The sequence below is a fragment of the Bacillus rossius genome, chromosome 7, assembly GCF_032445375.1.
Source record: "Bacillus rossius redtenbacheri isolate Brsri chromosome 7, Brsri_v3, whole genome shotgun sequence".
In the NCBI taxonomy this organism is placed as follows: domain Eukaryota; kingdom Metazoa; phylum Arthropoda; class Insecta; order Phasmatodea; family Bacillidae; genus Bacillus; species Bacillus rossius.
The window spans coordinates 31,973,201-31,993,662 of record NC_086335.1 but is presented as its reverse complement, the minus strand read 5'-3'; the positions used below and the strand labels follow the sequence as shown (position 1 = coordinate 31,993,662).

Sequence of the window (20,462 nt, the reverse complement as noted above, 5' to 3'; positions counted from 1 at the left end):
TCCTTGTAGGCTCGAGGACGAATCAGCTGTTAGCACATTTAGTGTTAGACAAATAGCAAGGATACATAGAGCGTGTAGATTCATTGCTGGGTACTTCCGACTAGTTTCGCTTCGGTCTCTGACACTACATATCAAACACTCGGTTTGACAAAACATATGCAGTAATAGCTCTCTGGCTACATGTCCAATGACACTGCATTTTTCCCATATTCCGACGGTAGTGGAATTCAGCTTCACTCAACCGCAGAAAAAAATCGACTGGTATTTACCTTCAGTCGACACACACATAGTGTCAGGCACACTTCTGCGCGACTCCTCGGCGCATCGTACTCCAGGATAAACATTCATACACACAAGTAGCATATGCTACGTCTCCAAACATGAGACAAAAATATTAATTAAATTAAATTTTTTCAAGCTGACTACACTCTTCTATAGCCTTCGTAGGGATACTATTAAACTTCCTGGCGATATTAAAACTGACCAGCGACTGGTTCCTTGTACTCGCGTAGCTGCGTAATGTTATACCTGCCGATAGCTTGATTAGTTGTTCTGTCTGCCAGAGTATAGCAGTTTTCATTTACTACTTCGGTAACGATGTAGGGCCCTGTGTATAGTAAACACAGCTTCTTCGTTATGAATTCCCACTTTCTACTTATCGGTGCGGTCTTCTTCAGCACTAGATCGTTGACCTTGAAACATTTGCGTTTTGATGCGGGCTTCTTTCTCTGTCTAATCGCTGCTTCGGACACTAGTTTTGCATGTACCAGCTGTCTCACTTCTTCGCATGTAGGTAGGTTGTCCTCTTCTGGTAACTCGTCGTATCTGGGTAAATAGTTAGGATTGATAGTCACCGTTCGATCCCGGCAGAGGATTTCTTTGGGGGTAAAACCTGTTGAGCTATGTACAGTGTTATTTAGAACACATTCCACATAAGGCAGTCTGTCGCGCCAGGACTGCTGTGTATGGTGACAGTACATTCGGAGCAAATTCCCTAGAGATTTAATTTGCCTCTCTACTGGATTGCTCTGAGGGTGTCGGGTAGAGATAGTGGTGGGAGTGGTGCCTAGTTTGCGGACACCTTGCTGCCACACATCACTCATGAACTGAGTGGCTCGGTCGGACAAAACTACTTTAGGTTTTCCAATCTCTTCTGTGTACTGTTTCAGTTTATTCAGCACTGTCTTAGCAGTTGCATTTACGATTGGATATAATCGTGTGTACTTGGAAAACACATCGAGGATGACAAAAACATGTCTGAATCCTCCCTTCGACACAGGCAGTGGCCCAAATAAATCCAATGACACCAGCTGTAGTGGCCACTCTGGTATGATTGGTTGCAGCTGTCCATGTAGGTTCACCTGACCGAACAAACATCTTGTAACCCCATTTCTTGGGCTTGTTTTTCACGTACTGTCGTCGGGAGCCAGCTTTGGTACCCTTGTAGGGTATCATCATTTCGTCTATGGAGTGCCTTTTCTCACTTTCCAGTCTGATACAGTTCTGACGAACAATTTCCAAGACAGGCCGCACTTTATAGAAACTATCGTCGTTCATTTCTTCATTGTTTGCGAAATGCAGGTATCTTCTTAGAGCCTGAAATCGTTTCAGGGGCATCACACTTGATACATGTTCAAAGCTCATAGCTTCAGACCAGTAGTCTGTGTATACAGGCATGTCCACAATACCCATTCTTAGCAATATCGCTAAGAAATCTTTAATTTCATTGTGAGTTGTGTTGACACTTTTGCCGGTGACTTGTGTAGAATATAAATTGGTGTTTTCTACTATAGTAGTTATCAAATCATCACTGAAGAAAGACAAAAAATAGTGCACTGGAGTCTGAACATTTACTGGAATTGTGAAGTTGTTGACTGGGACACTTTCTTCTGTACCAACTGCATGACAGAAGTCACCACTGGTCCAACTGCAACAAAAACGCACATAATACAGTAAGCAAGTACACTGCAGGCTCTAAATTTATGGCATATTCCAACGACTGTACTAAGTGCGTACTGATCGAGTATTGACGTATTGTGTTCCAGATCTTCTCTACACTTGCAGAGTACTATTGGTTATGTTCTATTTGCAACTTGCACTTGAAAAATGTGCACAGAGTGCAATATTTTTTACACTTATTTTAGAGTCTGCAAGCTTATTTTTTTAGAAAAAACTCACTAGTTTTAAGCAATTATATGACAACTGACAATTTTACAGTTTTCAATACACCCAGGACAGTCAAACGGAAAATGTCTTGTAAAGCTACTTTATTTTACCAATGTCTTACCTGTAAATACGTTTTGGCTGTAACTTCCTTGCTCCCTTGCATTTTCCGCTGGCCTGTACTTCCTCAGCTTGGTCTTGAACTGCTGATGGTAGATGGTCAGTATTGACAGAAATGAAAGCATCTTCTAATTCCTCCTGCAAGCTGGGTGTCACATCATCTTCACTAAATTCTGCGGAGTGATGATTGGGAGGTTGTACAAGTTGGGTTTCATCCTTTTCAGTATCTGATACATCAGATCCCTCAGATATATTACCCTCAAGAGGAAGTAGGGCTAGTGCCACAAGTTTTGCTGCTCTTGATTGAAATTGATTCTGAAAAACAAGAATTATGTACAGTAATAGATGTGTATAAACTACTGAATATTTATTAATTCAAGGTTACGTTCTAGTTTACTTCATATTTATGCTTTATTTCCAAGTTTTACAACTGAAAAGTCAGAGAAATCATATTTGTGAGAAATTGGCATTGTGTCTAATAAGATACACATGTAAGAAAAATCAAATTTGTGAGTACTTGGCATTGTATCTTAGAGGATACACATGCCAGAAATCTATTCTTTTGGGGGTATTGGCGGTGTATCTTTTGAGATACATAAAACTTTTACAGTCGTAAAAAACTAGTAGCACAATTATTCTAATTCGTAATACCAGATAACGAATGCATAATCATTACAAAACCCATTTTTGTGCAAATAAACATGCAACAATCTTTTTTTCATAACAAAACAGCTTGATTTCTTACCTTATTTTCACTAACAACAAAGCTCCTAGCGGCCATGTTGACACTGCAGGCTCTTCAAGTTACAGTAACACTCGCTAGATGGCAGCACTAATCACAAACCACACTACACACATAAAGGCACACATCAGTGCATAAAGGAAGACGAATGAAGCCATCTTGTAGGAACATGATTTTTTTCATTTGAGGTGTATCTTACAGGATACACCGTCAATTTTAGGGTTAACAGTCATGCCAGCCTGTTGTAGCTTATCCAACACAGTATGGATGTGAACCAAGTGCTCTTTGAAACTTGCAGATGTTATTAAAATGTCATCGACATAGGCTCTTGCAAAGCTCGCACACTCAGGACCTAGGGTAGCATCCAGGCATCTGGTGAATTCAGCTACCGCATTACAGAGGCCAAAAGGCATAACCTTAAACACAAACTGTTGGTTTCTGAATAGGAAAGCTGTATATTGGCATGAACTGGATTCCAATGGGATCTGCCAATAGCCAGATGATAAGTCCAGAGTTGTTAAGTATTTGATTCCTTGATACAGACGCAATATCTCACTGGTCTGTGTAGGGCTTTCCCTGTCCTTGACTGTTATTCGGTTGAGCTCTCTTGCATCCAAGCATAGCCTCACTGTACCATCCTTCTTTGCCACACATACAATAGGGTTGGCATATGGGCTAGCTTCTCTCTTCACTACACCCCAGTCAACCATTAGGTGCAAGTACTCTGTTGCCTCCTGCAGGTATTTGGCAGGGATTGGATAGGACTTCCTGTGGAATGGTTGGTTTTCCTGTATTTTTATTTTTGCTTGATAGTGCCTGTTCAGGCCCGGTTTGTCCGAAAATACAGATTGATGACTGACAAGCAGGTGGAAAATTTGCTGCTGTTGTACAGTTGTCACTGTTGTCACACCTTGCAGTGACAGCTCTAGGTCTTCAATGGTAGCTGTCAGATTTTCAGTCAGCTGACTTACACATATTTGCCTTGGGATTTCCGTGTGTTGTAATAGGCCCACCCAATTGCCTTGTACATGCCACTGATCTGTCATACAGATAGGCAGTAAACTATCACTGGCTGTCACTGTCCAGTGGCTGAAATCTATTACAATGCCAAACTTGGTTAGACAGTCGGTCCCAATGATGAGAGGTTTAGCTAGTCCTCGGACGATCAAGGCTGTCATTTCCTTTAAATTACCCAGTCCTTCCACTGTAATTAGGGCCTGTCGGTTGACAATGGAACTGGCTCTTGAAGTCACCCCTATGATCTTCATAGCAGGTACTGGAATTACTGGAAGAGATTGGCAATGTTGCTGTAGTTGTAGCAGCAACTCTTCACTCATACATGTTACTTCTGCACCTGAGTCTAGCAGTGCAGGGGTATCCTGTCCATTTATTCTTAGTGTGATCTCTGGACACACTGTTCTTCGTAGAGGGAAGTTATTTTCTGTAGGTTCATGGTAGAGAAATTCGCGTTCATTTTCCCTCAACATAACTGTGCATAAGTATTTCCTGTACCCAATACAAGTATACACTGGAGTGTACCACTCTTTCACTCCTTGGTTTTCCCCTCTGCCGTCGAATCGGGTCATGGTGCGGGGACTATCAACCGTAACCCTCTCTAGTTTAACAGGTTCCCAGTTGTCTGTCGCCCCTGTCTTATGGGTGCAACAGTGTGGTTGTTTACCCACTCTCCACCATTAGCTGTGTTGGCGGGTGTTGTCTGGAATGACTCTGCCGCAGGGTTCAGAGGTTCATTGCGGGCAAAGTAGCTCAGCTGTTGTGCAGTAAATGGAGGTGGAAGTGATGACTGGAATGAGGCTGTATTTTGCTCGCCCCCTGGAGTGCTGCTAGATGAGCTTGTGCTGCAGGCATTCACTGGAGCTGTAGGGACTTGTTGGTGATGTGGCGGTCGGTTGTCTACTTGTCTGTTGCTGCGCTGCATCTCAGACGATCTTCTGTGCCTCTTGGAATCATACTCGTCGTCAGAGTGATTCCTGCGCCGGTTGAAAGTAGACTCCCTGGTAGGCCATTTTTCCGGTGACAGTGATCGGCGTCGGTCGCTGTGCCTATCTTCGTCTCGGTGCGTGCGGCTCTCCTCATTATCACTTTGATATTTCTTATTGGACACCAGGTTTTCTGCTTGTACGGTGTCGCATTCTTAGGTTGCCAGTTGCTGTTGCATTGGAAACTTCTCTTGTATGGTCGCTTCTGGCGTGGAGGCTCTTCCTCTCTTGTCCACAGCATCATGTTTACAGCAGCTGGTCGGTTGACATTCTGCTTGCTCTCTCGTGACTGCCAGTAGTTGTGCACCGGCTGGTGCTTCTGGTAAGACGAGCTTTTACCAGGTTCCTCCTGTCTGGATTGCGAGCGGTTGAGCTTCTGTAGCTTATCCAAGAGCAGGAGCTGCTCGCGGAAGTCGGTGACATCCCGATAGGTGCGGCCACTCAGTTGGAGTTGGTAGGCTAGGGGTAACTGCATGTTCACTGTAGCGATGAACTCCTCATCTGCCATGGCTAGGTCCAGATAGCGTGTTCTTTCAAACATGTTTGACACATGGGCTTCCAGTGTCACACTACGCTTTGGGTCATAGCATTCCGTATGCAGTTGGGCACGGAGATTCCCCTGAATCCTAAGATTCCAATATTGCTGCAGAAATTGTTCACGAAACTGGCTGTAGGAGCTGGTGGAGTTGCTCTTCATCTCCCACCAGTAAAAAGCATGGCTCTTCAGTGCTGTGCTGAGACACCTCAAATTTTCTTGGTCGGTCAGGCTGAATGTTCTGGCATATTCCTCGAATTTGTTCAGAAATCTCACAGGATTTTCTGTCGCGTTGCCAGAGAAGGATGGCATTGCCTCCGACCAATGGCGTGCTGGATGGTGCATCAAGGCCGCAGGATCCAAGCTTGCCATACTAACTGGTGCATCCAGAGTCTGCCGGGTAGCTACACGTGTGCCTGGTGCTACTTCCTTTCTTCTGGGCTCCTCGATGGGACTGTTGTTGTTGGTCGCTGGATTGGTGTTGTGGGCAGATCCCAGCTCTTGCAGTTGCCGTTCCAGCATCTGCACCTGGGTCTCCATTCTCTGTTGGTGGCATTCTACCCGTTGGTAGAGAACAGATGCATTGGCCTCTGCTGCACTTGCTGCAGCTTGCTCGACCTCACTGCCGATGGCATCGAACCTGCTGTGCAGAGTAGCAGTCGTCTCTTCCACATGTTCAAGTCGGGCAGACAATCTCAAGGCTTCAGCCTTTAATACTGCACGACCATTCGCACACCGTTCCTGGAGTTCCTGTCGTTCCTGGGCTGCAGTTTCCAACAAGGCAGCAGTGCGAGACTCCAACCCGTTGACATTAGTCTGCACTTGGGTGACATGATCTGACAACCTTTCCAGTGTGACTTGTTGTTCCTGTAACTGGGTCTCTAATCTGTCTTCCAGATTACTGAAGTCAGATCTCAGGCTTGTCTGTACAGTGTCCAATTTGGCCTCAATTTTGGCTTGTATGGTGTTCATGTTCAATGTTAGGTTCAGCATCATTTGATCCAATCGACTTAAAATATCTGGTTGTGTGTACTGGCTTATGGTGGTGTTGTGTACAGCAGCACACTGAGGAACTGGTACTGCAGCATCTGTTGCTATAATGTCCAAGGGTATGCTGACAGACACTGGTGTAGGTAGGCTACTTGAATCAAGGATGGGGAGAACAGCTGATTGTGACAAGTTGCTAGAAGAGGGTGCCTGTGTAGGAGCCATGGGCCGCTCCAGCCATTCACCTGCCCTTGTCGAAGATGTGGTTAGGTAATCCATTACTCCCTCAGGTGAACACCTGCCTCCTGATGACGCAGTCAATGTGTCATTATCTGTGCTCCTCGATTCTCTTTCATTAGCCTCCTCAACATTGGCTTCTGCCCTATTTCGCAGACTGTAGGTAGACGTAGTTGGTCGTGACATGTTGTATAAATATAGGTATCAAAAACACAAAACACTTTAAAACAATCAACAAACAATCTCGTCTTACACTCGATGGCCCCACGGTATGGTCGTCACTCTCTACTTTTGCATTGTTATTGGACTATATCATTTTATTATTACTTTCAAATGAGGTATTGGTGACAATCAATTTTAAACCACATAAAACATGGGAAAATAATGGCAGGAGACAAATAAAAAACACACTATGTAGTTATTTTGCTTGGAAAACTGCAAATATTTTTAATATTTTTATCCCTCACTGTTAGACAAATATCCCACATAAATAAATTCAACTTGACTACAAAAGTCAGGCAGTTTGAATTTCAGAATAAAAACTGTGGCAGTGATAGATAAGCTTAACAGATCATCCTTAAATTCGTAATTTCCGGAGGTATGTAGGGCACACACATAAACCAAAAGTTTGTTTGTCCTGATAGATTTTATGTCACCAAATATTTTCACCACTTGAAAGTTTTATTTTAACTGCTTAGTCTATTTATAATGCGCCGGCTAGTTAGTTCAGGGTGAGCAGATAACTTTAAAAACAAGACACCTGGGGTTAAACGAGATAATGAAGTTTGTAATAAATAAAAAAAATTATGTTTATAAAAATTATGTCACGAAATTCTATTTAGTTCCTTAGGGTTCATTTGTCTATAGGGTCATAAAAATCAGATGTGTGTTTTGGGTAGCGGTGAAAATTAGGGAAATTAACAAGCGCCACAATGGCGTAACTTACGGTATCGGCGACAATCGCAATTTCTATCCACAATAATTAAATAAATTATACATATTTCCCTAAAACATTTTCTACACACGTAGCTTTGCACATCTACTTTTGTCATAAATACACACAATCCTATTTACTTTCAATTGTTATATTTATTTAACAAACTATATTGGCTTTAACTTCGAGCGTCCTTCGGTCTTCAAAAAGTCACCAACATTCTTTCGATCGTTGCCAGCCCGTTCAAAAACGTCCATATGGCGCATTCCTATTGGCCCGTACGAATCGTAAGATTTAAGCTTTAAGTCCAAAACAATTACACACAATTACAACAATAACCGAAATATTAAATGTTTTTCAAAATAAAACTTAACCAAGGAAAAATACGTGTTATTAAATGTTGTAATAAAAAAAATAAGTTTTTAAATGTATTGTTGCAAACGACTCGGTCCACAGTCATAGAGAGCATTCACATTGATAGATGTTTTCTGTTTATAATCAAATAATATTGACAATCGATACTGTTTTGTAATGATTCACAATGTTAAATTAAATGTTTGCAAACGTTAATATAAACAAACAATCTGGGCCTATGTTTCGGCACAGAACATTTCCGGCAATTAATTTTCATTCTGAAGTAAGAATTCTAAGAAGACTTCAATAATTTAATATTTGTTTAATGAATTAATTTTTTTAAATAATGTTTGTTGAGTAACTTAACCTGTTTTTTTTTTTAACTTCAATCTAAAATAAATATTTGGTACGTACCTAGTTGTTTACGAGCTCGTTACTTAATATATTATACTCAGTAATATTTTGTTAATATGTTTATTGTTATGTTGATTTTTTTTTATGTTGTTTTTACAAAGGCCTATATTTACAACCCGCACCAATCTGATATTTGCGTGTTATTTTGTTTCCCAGTTGTTTATTTCAATAGGTATGTCTTAATTCTTTTTAACATATTATGTTTGGTTATAAATGGCAATATGTTCTTATTTATCTATAGTAAATTATACTAATTCTTTAGTTAATACATAATAACATAGTACAGTGAATGTAAACGATCCGACATATCTGAAACTTTCATATGTTATAGTGTCCTTGGGTAACTTCCAATGCCACACATTGAGGTTATGTAGGATGCTATAACAGATGGATGCCTTTCAGTCAAAATATATGTCACAAAATGGTAGCAGAGCATGGTTTGCTGTTTACTATGTTATTATTTTGTTTTATATATACAATTGTGAAGAAACTAAATCATAATTTTAATTTTAAGATTTTATAACCTTAAATAATTTGTTGTGTAAAATAACTCATAAACATTCTCTTTTGTGTGTTATCTCTTACCTTTTGCAATCTTAAATAATTGTTTTTATGAATTTTAATAGTATTTTTAATATTGGTAAACTAATTTTTTTTTGTAATCTCTTAGCTGATATCTTAAAGTACAAAACTGTAATTGTTTTAATGATAGACAATATTATTTGCATATTCTTTATTAACATAATTCTAAATGGTATTTCAGTTTAAATATTGATGCAAGTTTTGTTTGTTCAGAGAAGTTTTTGAATATTATTTCCAATTTTCATGATACTTTAATTTTTTAAAATATTATTTTGCAGATTTTCATATGTTATAAACACTATTATAAAAGGTTTTATAGTTTTGATGCCTTTGTATGCAATTTTTTTTTGTGGAAGTAAGTGTCTTCCAGACGACATTAGATTTTGTTTTAATGTTTTGTTGACTTTGGTCAAGTTTAGCCAGTGGGCAAACTTTTGCTAAATTAAGTTTTCTTGTGGTGGTCCTTAGAGCTGTTGAGCCAGGACAATTTTCTAAGTGTTAGGCTTCACCAACACTTATTTTTGGTGACCTCTGTCATTTTTTTTAAATCTTATGTCTGCCATGGAAGATCAAATCACTCATTTTTATAATAGTTTCATTTTAGGTTTATAATTTGTTTTGTGATTTTATTTGTTTTTAAATAATAATTTTTTTTGAGTGCTAACTTTGATTCATTGCTTTTCTATTTAGTTTGTCTTGCTAGTGTCATCTTTTAAAATAACATTTTAATATATCCGTTTTGTTTCTTGTCCTTGTCATTTAAACATATACTTTTTTTTTTAATTTCTGTTTTGTAGGTTATGTGTGTGTTAGTTCATGTGGGGGAGGTGGTGTGTTGTGTGTCTTGTACTTCTTCCACACGATACAGCTATATTTTGGGTTATTTTCACATGTGTCCCACACATTACACCGTGTAGTGTCATCAATTTAATCATTTTTCAATCTTTTTTGTCTTGAATTTGGGTGTTCCTTTTGTTCTAATTTTGTGTACTAGGTTGTTGCTGTAGGACATCTCTCCGGTGGGGTGTCTGCTGCATGGAGTTTGCTAGGGTGGTTGCGGCTTCGGCTCGGTGTTGCTGGGACTCACCGTTTCAGCCATCTCTGTTGAATTTCGTGTAGTGGAGTTCTGCTTGGTGAGATTGTCGTATAGTGGCACATTCTTCATTGTAAGGTATGGTTTCTACTTTGATTTCTTCTCATAACATTTTCTTCGATTAATTACAGGCAGTTAGTTTTATTCACTTCCCTTTTGCTTAATCTTAAATTTGTTCATATTATATTTTGTGTTAATGGTCAAACTTGCTTTTGCAGGTGCTAAATTATTTCTTGAGTGTCTAAGGTATGGGACTTAGTCATTCATCTTTGGACGACCATTTTCTTAAATTTTTCATTTTCAATTTTGTGTTGTCACTGAATAAGCATTTTAGAATTTTTGTTTTCTTTTTTTGTGGCTCACATTTCTTTCGTATTTGATCAGTATTGTCAATGTACGTTTTTTAAACTTTGATTAGGTATTCTTCTATTTGAAAATTTTTTAAATTTTATCATGATGTGTTGTTTGAACTGCAGGGTTCAGAGCAGTATCTTAAGATCAGGATCTTAGTGACCAGGATTTAAGTAGGGGTAAAGAATCCCCAATTTTTTTTGTAATAAGCAGGGGTAGAGAATCCCCAATTTTGTTAATATGGAGGAGGTAGAAGACCCCCCATTTAGCTGGATAAGTAGGGGTAAAGAGTCCCCACTATTCTGAATAAGCCGACGGGCGTTTTATATGAGGTATTTTCCTCTTTTATAGTATGTAACTGACTGTCCTAGGTATTTGTACCACCCTTCTGTCCTGTTTGTTTCTTCGATTACACACTCATATTCTTCTTCCTTTCGTATTTTGATCTTCGTCTTCGTTTCTTCTTTAGCTTTGAGATTTGTCTCTCGTAGGTATGTGATCATCCTATGTTCAGCTAATTTATGTTGATTTCGAGACCAAATTTTTTGTTTAGCTTACTTGTGCGAGCTTTTTATAAATTTTATTATGCAGGGGTGTATAGTCCCCATTTTGTTTTGATTATTGTATGAAGAGGTGTATATTCCTCGTGAATTGAGTTTCTAAGGATAATATTATATTGTTTCTCAGTAAATAACTGTGTTTTATGCTCGTGTCTGTGTTGTTTGATTCTTTAGCAGTATAATGATTTATTTTTGATTTCTATATTTAATATAGTCTTTTCTTTTTGACATCAATAATACTTATGTCTCTATTATTTTTTGGGTAAATTAAATTGTTTTTGATGGCAACTTTTTTAAAAAAATTTTTTAAACGGTAGCGTCTGTTCTGAAGGAAGGAGTGTGTGCCGTTTCTAGGTATGGCACTCGTGATTTTATGAATAACAAATTTATTCACATTTCTTTTTTTTAATATTTAACGTTAAATAAATTTTAAATTTTTTTGAAAAGATTGTATTTAATATTTATTTATCTTTATATATTTCATTATCAAAATCTTAAAGTTTTGTGTAGCTATTTAATTAATAATGTCTTAAATGTGTTTGTTTTTATTATAATCAAATGTGTAAGGGAAACACTAAGTATTACAATACTGGTTCTATAAATATTTTGTTTTGTTTGTATACCCTCTTCTTATTGTAAATTCGTAAATTCTATGATTTCTGTCGTGCCAAACGAAAAATACTTACCTTGCCCTTTTTCAATTTCTTTTCGGCCATTTGGCATGTAATTTTTTGGTGCGCATGTAAAAACCATCATAAAATGTAACAACCTATCTGTTACCGCCGTTTTGGGTGAGTAAATGTTTCGTCTGTGGGAAAAGTGTATCCCATGATAATTATTTTTTATGTATGGAGGTTAATATTTTTGTGGTTTCATTCCATAGCGGTTCGAGTCATGGGTTTCATCCTGGCTTTGGTGTTCCAGGAATCTAAATTCATTTTTGGGAATTGACCTCTTCAAAACAAAGGCCAGAAATTTCATTATATATTATTTTAAGGTTATGTACTTGTTTTCAACTGCTGCGTGATCATCATGCAAGTTTCTACTATTGAACATGAATCAACGAAATAATATTGATTTCTACACTTTGGAACATTTCCGGCAATTAATTTTTATTCTGAAGTAAGAATTCTAAGAAAACTTCAACAATTTAATATTTGTTTAATGAATTAATTTTTTTTTAAATAATGTTTGTTGAGTAACTTAAACTGTTTTTTTTTTTTAACTACAATCTAATATAAATACTTGGTACGTACCTAGTTGTTCACGAGCTCGTTACTTAATATATAATACTCAGTAGTATTTATTCAATATGTTTATTGTTTTGTTGATGTTTGTTTAACATTGTTGTTTTTACAAAGGCCTATAATTACAACCAGCACCAATCTGATATTTGCGTGTTATATTGTTTCCCAGTTGTTTATTTCAATAGGTATGTCTTAATTCTTTTTAACATATTATGTTTAATTATAAATGGCAATATGTTCTTATTTCTCTATAGTAATTTATACTAATTCTTTAGTTAATACATAATAACATATTACAGTGAATGTAAACGATCCGACATATCTGAAACTTTCATATGTTATAGTGTCCTTGGGTAATTTCCAATGCCACACATTGAGGTTATGTAGGATGCTATAACAGATGGATGCCTTTCAGTCAAAATATGTCACAATCGGCATTAGTAAACTCACAAATCGCTATTAAAAAGAAATAAGAGCGAGTCTATCAATACTCACCAGTGATGTGTAGACATCTAACCTCGTCAACGAGCAAATTCGTTTTTTTTTCCCCCTTGTTCTAAATACCCTTATAACACGAAACTCGGACACAAAGTTTATCGTATAATTCTTTAAAATAATGCTGAGCATTTTAATATTCGCAAATTTGGTTTTAATCTACATTTTTTTAAGCCAATCACACGTAGTTTCCTCAACCGCCAAAAAACTTCTCTGGGGGAACAGCTCTGCAACTAATTCGATTAGCAGAGCGAAAAGTTAAAAAATAAATATTTATATGGCTCCGATGTAAGCGAAATATCTGATATTGACACGCAATTGTATTAAAATACTGACCATCTTTTTAAAATTCATTAAAAAAAATGTTATACTATAAAGTTCCCCTTTGTCTTTACGAGCTTTGTTTAGCGCCATGCACCATAGATGGCACCGCTCTGGTTATACATTTCCGTTCCGTTACTTTAAACGATTACTACCCACAAGCCTGATAATAAACAAGGATGCTATTAAGTTAAGGCACCTTCAAAATCTAAATTGTTTATTTATTGCAAACAAAATATTAATTGCAACATATTTGTATTATGAAGGTTTAACCTTGAATAAGACTGCTCCTTCCTTTCACCGCAGCCTCGTTGCAATCCCACACATACTGAACAAATATTTAAGTACAAAAAACTAGAATAACTTTAATAACATTTATGTTTTTTTTTATTTTAAAATGAACGTAACGTCTTAAATACTGAATGAACTTTACAATACGACACTATGCCCTGAGGCCACGTAGCTCACATGGCATCAGTCACAAAACCATGTGTATCTACCGACACAAACTTTCAAAACCACACTCAATAATTATTACTAATATTCTGATGCTCTCACAGATATCTTCGGAATCTTACATTGGAATTCATTACTGTCAGCTGTTTATTGACTTTAGGTTAATCTACGAGTTTTCCTATAATTTAAAACAGCCAGTTTTGAACCAGCAAATCTCAGCTACCGCTGTTACTCGCTTCGTTTCTGGGTGGTTAGCAGCGAGTCTCCAGCTCACTCAGCCACCAAAGTTTCTTCAGTACTCGCTCCGCGACCGACGTTTCCTCCGCCTCGAAGTCCCCGCTCGACCAGGAACTGCCGTGAAGAAGCGAGTCACCCACTCGCTGAGCGACTGACGTTCCTGCGGGAGCGAGTTCTCGCGCTCGACCAGCGACTCGCCCAGCGAGTAGTAAGACGAATCGGTACTCTCTCGGGCAGATCTTCAGGTTGTATTGTAGAAACTAAAGATAAATTAGTTAATATGTGTAATGTAGTGAATTCATTTCGTTTATGAAACTAATGTCTATAAGGGGTGAGCCTAATAATAAAAAAGTATACCTAAGCATGCGTCCCACCATCACCTATACATTCCCTTCTGAGCTGGAGAAAATACCCAACCACGACAGGATAATGGAACGTTCGAGAACATTCCAGAATATTCTGAACTTCCGTTTCCTGTCTATAAAACGATCCAGAACAGGAAGTACCTTCGATGTTTCAGAAACGTCTGGAACATTCTCGATCCTTCTGGGAATATTCTATAATGCATCCTCGCTCGCCGCTGGTAGTCTTGTCGCGGAATCTATGCCCATGCACTCCCAGCATGACGCCCAAACCTGAGCCTACCAACTGCTCGGGTCTGCACACCCGTCAGCTGCGATGACGTCAGATGTTTGTCTGCTTCTCGTCACAGAGCGCCGCCCTACTGCTGATACCTGGGACGACTTACACTGCGTGGCACTTACACTAGGCGAGCAATTTGCACCTTTCGCACAAACCATACCATATTTTGGAGCAAAAACAGCACAGGGGCAGGACATAAACCCTACGGCTGCATAGACCATAACGATTGATTGCACTACAGTTGTCTTGGTACGCCTTGAATGACCGAGCCAAAGATTTAAAAAATATTTAAAAATGGGTTTATCTAGCGTTGAATAGCCTGGGGCCCTTGTTATCTAACAACACGAACACAAAGATTTTGTACAGAACAGTTATGAAGAGCCTGTAGAGAAAATAAAAATAATAAATGAAGAATCGTGAGTTTAGTAATCGATATGTTGTATCTCATAACTAGGCTAGTGTTTGATGTGACAACGTCTAATAAATCGATGAACGCTGGATGCAAGTACGAAAAATTGTCCCACTACGTATGTCCCACTACGGATGTGTCCTGTTTTGCTTATTGTACGCATGCGTGGCATCTCTCTTCCACTCGATAGGAACAACAATCGATTTAACTTTTCAATCAAATTTTCGTCGTTGGAATTATTAATATTATGTAATTCATTGATCGTCCACCGATTTGCAGCGGACAATATATATTTTTTATTTCCCGCCTACCACTATTAGAAATAAATATGGCAGAATACATACGTTTTTAAAACTCAACACAAAACAAAATTTATATAAATTATGTATGTACCATCTGAAACAGTGATTAATAAAATGGCCTCGTGGCTATGTGGTCAGCGTGATAAACTACCAATTGTTAAAGTGACGGTGCGATACTCGGCTGATGCGAATATTTTTTTTGTACTTGAAAAAATAAATACCGCGTGCGACACTTTAAAAGTAATTCATATATATTTGAATTAATGAATGCAAATAAAAGTAAATTTATTAATTAAATTGTACATTTCATTTCAATCCTTTGTATCCATACAAAATAGTGATAATTCAATAAAAATGATTCAATTTTATTCATAAAAGTATGCAGAGGTAGATTTTATCATACAAAAGATAAAAAAATTTAAAAAAAAAATTCTTCCTAAAGGAATATACTATTTATTATGCCTAATTAGTTTGGTTTCAAAAACCTATTACGGCTTAGTCTAAGGCCGAATATGATATTTCATTTTCTTCTGGATAAATCATTTAATTAGTATTTTATTATGACGTTGTCACGTTAAACTATCGTCCGTAAACCGACTTTACAGACAATCAATTTTTTGATGGAAATGTTTTTTAAAAAATGGAAATTATGGAATATTTTTAGGTCAACGGTAAAGGTCAAAGCCAAAGTTCAAGGTCAAGTCATCCAAGATGGCCGCCGTGACGTCACAATCCAATATGGAGTGTGTCACACAGCTCCACACCCTGAACCCTGTGCCAGAGGAACTATTATATACTCTTAAAAAATAATCTCCTCTGTCAAAGAAATCGAATGAAATCGTGAAATTTTTTTGTTTCAAACTAAAAAATAGAACCTATTTACTTCGTGGAAAACTTTTCTCAAAAGATAATGTTGTACGAAAATTTATCTTTTAAGTTAAGTAAATGATTAAATAATACTTGATGAAATCCCCTTTTATAGCTAGACCATTATTCCAACTTGGAATATTTCACTTATATTATGTATGATAAAATAAACGATACACACATTTATTACAAAACTGTTATTACGTTTTGAAATAGGTTTTGTTTGGTTAGCTGGAGTTACAACCTATTTTAAAAAAAAAAACTTACATGTATAGTTAAAACAATACATTTGTTTCATAAAAGATGTTCAGAAGGAAATAAATAGCATTTTATAGTTATAATTAGTGTTAATTCTCACAACCAAAAAAATAGATTTTACTAATTCATTGTCTGTTTTTATCAGCCGGATATTCTTTGTATATTGGAAGAAAAAATTTCCTTTCCGAGATGTGTAGCTAATTAACATTGACTAGAGTTTTAAGAAATAAATTGTAAAAAAGACCCTTTTGTTTAAACATTTAGTCCTTCTGGATATGCCATAAGTAAAATATCGTATATTATTTTGAGTTATATCTATCCACTAAGAAAATAAGTTTCCTTAATGTTATCTCGTCAATTGACATGTGAAACAAAAATAAAAATATGTAAATATTTTTGTAGCTGACGCAAATAAAGAATGCCTGATTTATAAATGAAATATTTATTTTGGTTTGAAAAGACGACTTGGCTGCACCACTAGTGTGAAGTTCCTTCACACCAATTTAGTTAACTTGTCCCACAATAACGTCGTCCGAATGGGCTGCCCCAACTACATAGAGTCCCATCACTGTAATTTAGAAATACTTGCCCAAAAATACACTATCTCCACTGTCAGATCACAATCAAAAACAACACAAAAGCTTCCTTAAATTCTTGAAACAACCTTGAACCACTCTTTTAAAACGATTTCCTTTCGGTTTGTCTTCCTGAATGTTTGATTCATCATTTTCGTCTTCTTTGCAAGAACGGTCCCGGGTCACAGCAGCTGACTTGTTTACTCCTGACGGAGTCGCCGACGGGACAGGCTGTGGACTGGACAGGGACTGTAGACTGGTCGGGGGCTGTGGACTTGCCGGGGGCCGTGGACTGGACGGGGGTAGAAGCCAGGACGACGGCAGTGGACAGGACTTGGGCCGTAGACTGAGCGTGGGCTGTGGACTTGCCGGGGGCCGTGGACTGGACGTGGGCAGTGGACTGGACGTGAGCTGTGGACGACGTGCCGGGGTCCGAGGACTAGACGGGGGCTGGGGGCTGGACGGGGGCTGATGTCTGGCCGAGGGCTGCTGGTGGACTGGCGACGTGTAGTCGAAGCCCGACAGGTGTCCTCGCATGAGTACTGGCACCTCTCCGACCTCTGAGGCACCCCCGTCCACGGGGCTCTCTGCAGCCCACTCCGGCCCCTCTCTCCTCCTGAAGGGGGGCGGCAGATCCTCCCAGTCCAGGTCCTGGAAGAATGGGTGCAGCTTCAACTCCGTCAGGTCAGCCGCCGGCCCTCCGAGGCGCTTGTGGGGCTTCTTGCACAGGAGCCTCCTGAGCAAGTCCGCCGCCTCTGGCGACAGGCGCGGCGGGTACTTCGGCTCCTTTCTTATGATCTTGTGAATTGTCTTCTTCCTGTCGCCCTTGAACTTGGGGTCGAAGGGCAGGATCCCCGTCAGCAGCTCGAAGCCCAGAACGCCCGCGCCCCAGAAGTCCACGGCCGCGGTGTACCCGGGCGGACGCCTGAGGAACACCTCAGGCGCCATATACTCCACCGTCCCGCATATGGTGCGGCCGACGAGGCAGCCTTCCTCCGCCGGCTCCGAGCACAGCCCGTAGTCGGCCAGCACCACGTTGCCCTCGCCGTCCACCAGCACGTTGTCGGCCTTCACGTCGCGGTGTATCACGCCGAGCGAGTGGAGGGTGTCCAGGGCCGTGAAGAGCTGGGCCAGCACCAGGCGGGCCTGGTCCTCCGCCAGGAACCCCAGGTCCTCCAGCACGGCGGTGAGGTCGCCTCCCGCCGCGTGGTCGACCACCAAGAAGGCCGCCTCCTCCGTCTGGAAGGCGTAGTGCAGGTGCAGGAGGAAGGGCGCCTCGCCGACAGCCTCCAGCACTCGCCGCTCCTTCAGGAGGAACCTGGACAGCGCCTCTTGGGTCCTGTACTGCCCCTTCGGCAGCTCCTTCAGGGCGTAGCTGCGCCCGTCGTCTTCCCCGCCGACCTTGCGCACCAGGTGCACCGTGCTGAAGGCGCCGCGACCCAGCACCTTCAGCACCTCGAATCTCTCCGCGCTGCCGGCCGCCACGGGAACTCTCACTCCACGAAACATGGCTCAGAGCTCGACCGTGACTTTCGCAGGAACTCTCAAAACTCGTCGATAATATCCTTATGATCACTTTAAAACGCTCCGAAACACAACTCACAAACTTTCAGCGAAAAGTTCTGATAAGTTAGTTGCCTCGTAACTCCAACAATAACCGACTATAACGAGAGCCGCATTGTTGCGAGCAATGCTGATCTTGGAGCTTATAAATAAATTACTGACTATAGTTTTTGAAACATAATTTATATCAATTTAATTTGTATTTCTGTGCATTACAATCTCCCGTGATAGTCTAACCCGTTAAAATGTTTTACCACCTGTCGCACTTTATTTTTTGGGCCATGCGTTGCATTTAATTAATAGATGGTTTCGGCGTCGCCGTTTCATGTAGGTATTTCGATTTTGCCAGCAGTAGACCAATTCAATTTAAACGCTTTTGGATATAGGTGTAGCGGAGTATGTATGTGTATATGTATGTATAAATCCGCGATAAACCACCTTCTCTTCGCAGAGTTTAGGTGCGACGAGGCCTTATCATCTTTACAGTCAATAAAACTAGGCTCGCACGTGTGGACTCGGAACATTAACAGCTACACGCGTCCCACGAGTCCTTGGAAAAACTTTCCTGCTCGCGTTCGATGCGCGCGTTAACGCATAAAGAGCGTCTGAAACTTCAAACACCCTTGCCAACTCCTGAAACAGTAAAAGTAAAAGAAAAAGCCAAGCCATTGAACCGTCACACACGAATGTGGAACCACCTATCATCAGGGTCAACATTATGTGGTGAATGGCGATAAAACTGAAATAACACCTCAAAGCACGCCAAAGCAAAGTTTAAAACCCGAAATTCATGAAAATACACTATTTGGCATCGAAATGTCACTAAAATATAAAATCATACATTATTTTGACCAAAGTAAAAACTAATTAGATTTTTTTTTCTTTTTTTATGGTAAATTCATTCAAATTAGTTTATTTTTAACATGAATTTTGGTAAAAAGGTAGGATGAGCTAAATTAATTGGAAAAATACTATACTGTGTTGCTTGATCTTGCCTCAGTTATAAGAAACACTTTTTTTTTACATGAATGACAGTTGCCAATTATTTTAAACACATAAACATTTTCCATTTTCATTGTATTCATTAGTTCTGTTCTAGACATACTTGTTACTAACGATTTTACTGTGTCAGTTCATCATGTGTCAGTCAAAAATACATTGTTTTTGGTAATATTTATTTGAATATCAAGTAATAATTGTGTTATATATTTCTTCCAAAACACACTATTTTTATTATTAAAGACAATGCATAAAATGAAATTAATTTGAAATATCCTGTTTAAATATAAATTACCTAAAATGAATACAATAAAATTTTGTCCCTACCAATATAATTTTGGCCATTTAATGTCTTGCATGGATTTTTGATAGTTTAAACTTTATAAAAAAATATCTTAGGAATTACTTATTGCTCCAATAGAAACTCGGCGAATACAGGTAGAGTTGTTGTGTGGGAATCTGAAGGATATTTTTCCACCAGTGAAGTATTGAACTTTTACTTTTGTTTCACCAGGCGGGAGTCTTTAAAAAAATTAAAAAATAAACTTTATAAAAGTACAAGCAGACAATTTTTAAAGGCAATAATTTTAATTAACTTTAGTCTTTTAAGAGTTAAATATTCATTAGAATTAGGATTGGGAGTAGAGGGTTAAATAAGCATGAGATCACATTTATTTATGAGTGTTGGTGTTCATATGAGACACACTGTTTTTTTTTCTTTTTTATGTTATAAAGAATTTTTAAATTTCAATTTAAAAGATAAACGTGTTCAGTACATACATTTTTCTAGACTGCATTTTTTAGTCCCTTTCGGCTGTTCGTCCGAGAGTAGCCTGCAGAAGCATCTCTCGATCTGCTGGTTGTGGCCGGCAGGGCCACATTTTTACTTGTAATTTATTTTGTTGCTGGTCTCTAAATTTTATATGGTTTTTTATTTTACGTATTTTTATGCCTTTTTTTAATTATTGTTAATTTATCTGTAATTTTTTAATTATATTTGTTTCTGTTATTTAGTTATA

At 38.8% G+C, this 20,462-nt stretch overlaps 1 protein-coding gene across 1 annotated transcript; it reads right to left on the bottom strand.

The window, feature by feature from the left end:
- Positions 1-1,912: 1,912 nt before the first annotated feature.
- Positions 1,913-18,390, bottom strand: LOC134534524 (ribosomal protein S6 kinase beta-2-like). The gene is made up of 5 exons (XM_063373006.1): positions 17,093-18,390; positions 13,866-13,942; positions 5,987-6,276; positions 5,276-5,425; positions 1,913-1,927 (listed from the first exon to the last, which is right to left on the bottom strand). Exons 1-5 carry the CDS (start codon positions 18,388-18,390, stop codon positions 1,913-1,915), a joined length of 1,830 nt encoding a protein of 609 aa, XP_063229076.1.
- Between the last annotated feature and the right edge of the window lie 2,072 nt (positions 18,391-20,462).

Excerpts from the sequence above, each read along its gene's own strand:
- LOC134534524 (XM_063373006.1), bottom strand. The coding sequence starts at position 18,390 with ATGTTTCGTGGAGTGAGAGTTCCCGTGGCGGCCGGCAGCGCGGAGAGA. Across the intron at positions 6,277-13,865 it reads GAAGAAACTTTGGTGGCTGA|TATTAAAGGCTGAAGCCTTG; the intron begins GTGAGCTGGAGA and ends ATGGTCGTGCAG. Across the intron at positions 5,426-5,986 it reads AGGAGCCCAGAAGAAAGGAA|CTCCTGCTCTTGGATAAGCT; the intron begins GTAGCACCAGGC and ends TTCCGCGAGCAG.